The 7,308-nt window shown below is 50.4% G+C and overlaps 1 protein-coding gene across 1 annotated transcript in view; it reads right to left on the reverse strand.

Annotated features, from left to right (window-relative positions):
* The window catches only part of LOC309976893 (optic atrophy 3 protein-like), a gene marked incomplete at both ends in the record, with an annotated part of 36,011 nt that extends 28,967 nt beyond the window's left edge, over nucleotides 1-7,044 (reverse strand). Inside the window, one exon of the mRNA XM_082862708.1 lies at nucleotides 6,882-7,044. Coding sequence (XP_082718834.1) covers nucleotides 6,882-7,044 — 163 coding nt within the window. The remainder of the gene's footprint in view (nucleotides 1-6,881) is intronic.
* Nucleotides 7,045-7,308: the final 264 nt, after the last annotated feature.

Raw genomic sequence — 7,308 nt, forward strand, 5'->3', positions numbered from 1 at the left:
GATCAAAATAATAATGGTGCCTGATATCTCTACATATTCAACAAACAATTATGCAGCACTTAAGAGCCAGGCACTGTTTAATGCTTTATGGATATATTAACTCATGGAATATGAGTTATAATGATATAATTTACAGATACAATTTAACCAGAGAAGTTAAATAACTTGCCCCGGAAGGGACTTCCCTGGTGGCGCAGTGGTTAAGAATCCTCCTGCCAATGCACGCGACACGGGTTCGAGCCCTGGTCCAGGAAGATCCCACATGCCGCGGAGCAACTAAGCCTGTGCGCCACAACTACTGCAACTACTGAGCCTGCACTCTGGAGCCCACGTGCCTAGAGCCTGTGCTCCACAACAACAGAAGCCACCGCAATGAGAAGCCCGCACACCACAACGAAGAGTAGCCCCAGCTCGCCACAACTAGAGAAAGCCCGCACACAGCAACAAAGACCCAATGCAGCCAAAAATAAATAAATTAATTTAAAAAAAAAAACTGCCCCAGGGCCACATAGAAAATGGCAGAACTGGGATTAACATGTAGGCAGCTCAGCTCCAGAGGCCGGGTTCTTGACCACTCTGCCCCACTAAGTTACTGAGTTCACTTTAAGTCACTGAACTTAGAACGTGCCAGGCCTGCGCTGAGGGTACTCACGCACGCAACAGACGCTCCCATCAGACCTATGAGGTGAGTGCTATACCGTGCAGAGGAGGAAACCGAGGTACAGAAAGGCGGGGTGACTTGCGCGGGACGCACAGCAAACGGCAAAGCGGAAAGCTGAGTGCAGGAAGCCTTTATCTGGAAGCAGGGTTTTCAGCCTCTGGACAGTAATGCCCACATATGCTAAGAACAGATTATCACAGCCAGCACTAAAGACCAGATGCACATGCTCTGGGCCAGGCCTTGATATCCACTGGCTCTTGGATCCCCACAAGAATCCTGGGAGGTGAGTTCTATCATCACCCTCATTTGATGAACATGGATTTGGAGTCTCAGAGAGGTCGAGCTTCTTGCCCAAAGTCACACAGCTCATTAGCGGCTCCAAGATGCTGAGCCAAGAGTATCGACTCTGTGGCAAACTGCTTCTGGTGACTGTCTGCATCACGCCCTGTGCGGTCCCCTCTCACACTCACTCTGGTCTGTGCCAGAGCTGCTTGGACTGATAGCGTGTTCTGGAAGTGATGCTGTGTGGATCCAGGCCCTGCCCTTAAAAGGCCTGCGGCTTCTGCTTCTTCCCTCATGGAAATCTAGCTCCTGGGGGCCCTGAGTGACCATGAGAGGCGAAATCACGTGGAGAACAGAGGTCCTGAGACAACACTGAGACGGAGAGAAGGAACTGGCCATTCCAAGATCCCAGTAGAGCCTCCTGATGACTCCAGGCCCAGCCACCCTCTGACTGAAACCCCCTGAGAGACTACCTAGCAAGACTGGCCGAGGCCCAGCTGGCCCAGTCAAGCCATGAAACTGTGAGAGAAAAATGGTCACTGTGTAAAGTCCTTAAACTGTAGGTCAGATTGCTTTGTAGCAAAACTGAAACCAACTCCAAAGCCAAAACTTTTAAGAATGACCACAGAGCTAAACTCTTCTGAAAAAATTATCCCAGCAGCCTGAATGAATCGTGTGGCATATTAGTTTCCTATTGCTTCTGTAATAAATGACCACAAATGCAGTGGTTTAAAACAACACACAGTTATTCTCTACAGTTCCAGAGGTCAGGAGTCCAAAACGGTTCTCAGTAGCCTAAACTCTAGGTGTCAGCAGGCGAGAGTTCCTTTCTGGAGGCTCTAGGGGAGAATGTGTTCCCCTGCCTTTTCCAGCTTCTAGAGGCCGCCTGCATTCCTGAGCTCACGGTCCCTCCTCTATCTTCGAGGCCAGCAGGGTAGCAGCTTCAAATTGGTCCCTTTCCTGTCTCCCTCTTTCACCTATAAGGACCCTTGTGATTACACTGGACCCACCTGCATGACCCAGGCTACTCTCCCAATCACCAAATACCTGAGTCAATCACATCTGTAACGTCCCCTTTGTTGTGTAAGGCAACACATTCAACAGGTTCCTGGGATTAAGATGTGGGCATCTTTGGGGGGGCCGTTATTCTGCCTACCAGAGTAGCAAACTGGAAAAATGACCAGTGTTCTCCAAAGGAATAAGCGGAAACCAACTGCAATTTTCCCACTGCCCAGAGACCTCCCACAGTTCCCCTGGCAGCATCAGCAGTGCACTTCGCATGAGTGGCCCCAACCTTCCTGGCATCACCAACCTCTTTTATTTTCTCTCCCCCAGAAATCTTTGTTGAAAAATATCTTTGTCTCCCCGACACAGTGCATCATCGATGATTTATGCTTCTTGCATTTACTGTTCTTTCCCAGGCAGAAACACCTACCCCTCCGGCCCCTATTGTGAGGAGACCGACAGCTAGGTCTACCCTACTGTGTCAAAAGAACCTTAGCCAGGGACTTCCCTGGTGGCACAGTGGTTAAGAATCCGCCTGCCAATGCAGGAGACATGGGTTCGAGCCCTGGTCCAGGAAGATCCCACATGCTGCGGAGGAACACAACTACTGAGCCTGCGCTCTAGAGCCCATGAGCCACAACTACTGATCCCACATGCCACAACTACTGAAGCCTGTGTGCCTAGAGCCCATGCTCCTCAACAGGAGAAGCCACCGCAACGAGAGGCCTGCCCACTGCAACGAAGAGTAGCCCCCGCTCACCGCAACTAGAGAAAGCCCGCGCACAGCAACAAAGACCCAACGCAGCCAAAAATAAAATAAAAAATTTTAAATAAATTAATTAATTAAAAATAAAAAGTGTGAATATGAGAAGTCAGGGCATACCAACGTCGAAAAGCATCTCCAACCAAACCTGTCCCCCACTGAGCCCCTGGTACTTTCCATCCAGCCTGCCCCTCTTCCAGTCGGCCTGTCACACCCAATCCACAGGAAATCCTGCCGCCACTACCTTTCAAACAAATCTACTGCTTATTCATTACTAAGGGGAAAAGGAAAGGTTCTTTTAGCAGTCACCACCTTAACCAAGGGATCCAAGGTACCGCCACAAATGACGGAACAAACAGACATCAGGAGCCCCCTGAGGTGATGTCCTTAGGTGTTCTGTGGTGTTCCTGCCAAATATGCTCAACGTGAATCAAATCAGAGGAAGCAATCAGAAAACCCCAGATTGCGGGACACTATGGGACAACTGGCTTGGACCCTTTCCAATGTCAATGTCACAAGAAACAAGAAAGGACAAGGATACTGTTATAGAGGAGGGCCAGCAAACTTTTTCTGCTACGGGCTACAGAGCAAATATTTTAGATTTGTGGGCCATGGAAACCCGACTCTGCATCCACAGACAATGTACAACGAATGGGCAGGGCTGTGTCCCAATAAAACTTTATTTACAAAGACAGGCAGTGAGCCAGATTGCCCAGCCTGCTGTAGATTAAAGGACACTAAAGAGGCATGATTATCAAATGCAGTGCATGATCCTTGAGCTGACCCTAGGTTAAAAACAATAAACAGCTAAAAGGACATTTGGGGGACCAGAATAAGAGCTATATATTAGATATGAGCTGTATATTAAACAATATTGTCATCAATATTATTGTTATCAATGTTAAATTTCTCAGGTGTGACACTGGTTCTGTGTCATATAGAATGCCTTTGTTCTTAGAAGATACAGACTGAAGTATTTAGGAGTTTAGAAGCATGTCCAAAACTTATTTTCAAATTGTTCAGAAAAAAAAAAGATTGTGTATATACATTCATACACGCATACATATATGGTGTTGAAGACAAAGCAGATCTGCTGAAGACTAATAAGAGATGAACTAGGTGTTGAAGGGCATATACCTGATGACCATACCATTCTTTCTTTCAACTTTTCTCAGGGTTTGAAACTTTTTTTTTTTTTTTGCGGTACTCAGGCCTCTCACCGCTGTGGCCTCTCCTGTTGCGGAGCACAGGCTCCAGACACGCAGGCTCAGTGGCCATGGCTCACGGGCCCAGCCGCTCTGCGGCATGTGGGATCTTCCCGGACCGGGGCACGAACCCGTGTCCCCTGCATCTGCAGGCGGACTCTCAACCACTGCGCCACCAGGGAGGTCCCAGGGTTTGAAATTTTAAAAAGAAGTAGTTGGGGGAAAAATTGTCTCTGGGATCTGACCCCTCCTCCCCACTCACCTCCCACCTGGACTACTGTAGTCATGTCTTCCCTGCATCCACGCTCACCCTATGATTGCTAAAAGGATCCTATTAAAATCGAACTCAGATCCCATCCGTCCTCTGCTCAGACCCTCCAGTGAGTCCCATACACTCAGAGTAAAGCCAAAGCGTTTGTGGTGGCCCACAGGCCCTGCACGATCTGCCCCCTTCCCACCACCTTCTCGGCCCTCAGTCTCCACTCAGTCTCACTGTTCAGCCACACTGGCTTCCTCGATGCTCATCAAACAGGCCAGGCGCACACTCACCTCAGGGTCTTCACACCTGTGGAAACTTCGGGCTAGAAAGCTCCTCCCCCAGATGCCCGCACTGCGTGCTCCCTCCTCTCATATTTTCAGTGAGGTCTCCCTGGTAATCCTATCTAAACTTCACAACCGTCCCCCAAATACTCCTCCTCCTGCATCCCTGACGTTTTCTCCAGAGCAATTAGTGCTATCCAATATCTAACTTTACATTTTAACTGTTTTCTTTATTGTCTGGCTTCCCCCCACGCCAAGAACGCAAGGTCCCCTGAAGACAAAATTTTTTACTTTTTCTTCTCAGCTGTATCCATAACATCTACACAACAGCCACAACTCAGTGCCGTGCACTGACCTATCACTTTACATCCATTACTCCTCACAGCAACTTGATGAGGTAAGTATTATTTATAGCATAAATGCGTATGTAGATATACACAAAATAGGAATAATAACGACGTCTACCTCATAATAATTGGTGAGGACTTAATGCTGTGACGTTCTCAGCAGACTGCCTGGCACAAAGTGAGCACCCATTAAATGCCACTATTATATAATACTCACTGTACAGAGGAGGAAACTGAAGCTCAGAGGGGTTAGTGACCTGCCCAAAATCACCTGGCTGAGAAGGGGACGGGGTGCGTGTGTGTGTGTGTGTGTGTGTGTGTGTGCCAGATTGGAACCCATGTCAGTCTGACTCAAGCAGCCGCTTTCTAAACCACAACGCTGAGACACATCACAGTACTTGGGAGAAAGACACAGGCAGGAAACAGGCACCAGCTCTGGGAATCCCGAACGCAGGATTTGAGTCAGCCTCTGGCACTAACTCCACGTGTGACCTCAGCAATTCCCCTCTGCTCTCAGGCTTCGGTTTTCTCTTCTATAAACTGGGGGAAGTCATTTCCCCTCCCTGACATGGGGACAAAAAAGAGTGTGAGGCTCAAATGAGAGAGCTTATATGGAAGCACTTCAGAAACTGTAATCCAACACTTCTCCGTTCTAAGACCTGCAGCTCTGGCAGAGGACCGACCAAACACCAAAAGACCAAGAATTCCAAGCCCTGGAAAGCAAATTTTAAGCATCCAAACTTGTAAGGAAAAAAAGCGTGCTCCCTGTAACCATTTGGCCTTTGCGCATGCTCCTCCCTCGCCCTCAACATCATCCCTGTCCCCGTGTTGTCTGGCGAGACTCTCCTCACCCTTCAGTTCCCAGCCCAGAGGTCTCCTCTGCCAGGAAGCCCTCCCTGAACCCCATGTCAGGTCAGGCGTCCAGTGGGATCCCCCATGCAAGCTCTGCCCACTCTGGGTCGTCACCTTGAAGGATGGGTCTGTCCCCACCTGACTGTGAGTTCCTTGGGGGCAGAGACTGGGGCTAGCTTGATTCCTGCTGTTTCACCATCACTGCCCAGCACAAGGCCAGGTACAAAGCAGACGCTCTGTAAACACTAACTAAATGAAGTAACAGATGGATTACTGGTGGTTCCCTGACCCAGCAAATTACGTTAAATTTCCATACTTTGTGCTCCCACAGGCCCACAGCACATAGATCGCCTTTTGATAGTAGCTCATAGTTTGAATGTTTACTATGCCCTTCAGATCTCAGCTCAGGCAGCCCTCGTCTAGACAGCCTTCCTGACCCCACGCCCCCGGGTCAGGAGGTCTTTCTGAGCTCTGGAGTTCACACCGTCCTGACCACTCTGGGGTGACAGTGATGGGTCATAAATGTGTCTCCCAGCCCAGAAAAAGCCAGCATGGTCTGTCTACTGAATGAATGGACGAACAAATACGGAGTATGGGTGGATTAATGAATAGATGGACAAATGTTCACTCTAGTTAAAATTACTCCTTTAGCCGGATTCCCAGGTCACGCCCCCAGACCCCAGACTTCGCCCGAGCCACGCCTCTACCCAGGCCTATTTCCCGGAGTACAACTGGGGCAAACCAATGAATGTCCTAAACCGATGATACATAGGCACCTCTCAACTCCCAGGACGGGAGGGAAACTGAGGCACGAGGTGGAGTCTTCAGAGCGAACCCTCCCACGGATAGTCTGGCAAACGACCCCACTTGGTCAAAGCACCGGAGCTCCGGTCTCCCCCGGCTCCTCTCAGCCCTGGAATGCCCCGCCCAAATCACTCCCATTCCCCAGGTTATTGGTCCCTCTAGACGTCAGTCTCCACGCGCTCTTTTCCTCTATTGGCTAGTATTCCCAACTCAAGCGCGGTCGCCCTGCCCCGCCCTTAACCCCATGCCCTTTCTTACTATTGGGCTACCCGCTTGCCCCTCTCCCAGGGACCATCTCTACTGGCTGAAAGACTTTGCCGGTTCGGGCTGTGATTGGTCATGAACAGAAGTCCACCTCCTGAGCAACCACCTGAAAGGGGTTAGAGAATGGGAAGGTTGGAGGGACGTGGGGTCAGACTCACGCTGAGCTGGCGGGAGGCAGATGTAGGTCTTGAAGAACTCGCTTCGGCGGGCGGCTTCCTTAATGCGGTTGGCAAGCGGCTTGCTGACCTGCCGGATGCCCAGGTATAGCAGCTTCGCCATAGGGAACGCGCCCACCACCATCTTGGCGGTTGCAAGGGGCATGCGCAACCTTGCTGACTGGGAGGGGCGCCTCCGATCTCTCCCTCCTCCCCCGCCCGCTCGTCGCTGTGCGTGCCTACGTACGTGCGTACGCCCTATGGGGAACTGCAGGGGCGCTCCGTGACGACACCACGTCAACGCTGACGCTCCGACGTCCGTTCCGATGAATATGCAAATATACGGCGAAAGTTAGTGTCAGAGGGTGGTGCCGTTAAACGGCAGCTCGCAGAGCTTGCGTGGGTTCCCACGCCCGCTTCGGCTGACGTC

Source organism: Leucopleurus acutus (assembly GCF_964270905.1).
Source record: "Leucopleurus acutus genome assembly, chromosome: 20".
NCBI classification, from domain to species: Eukaryota; Metazoa; Chordata; class Mammalia; order Artiodactyla; family Delphinidae; genus Leucopleurus; species Leucopleurus acutus.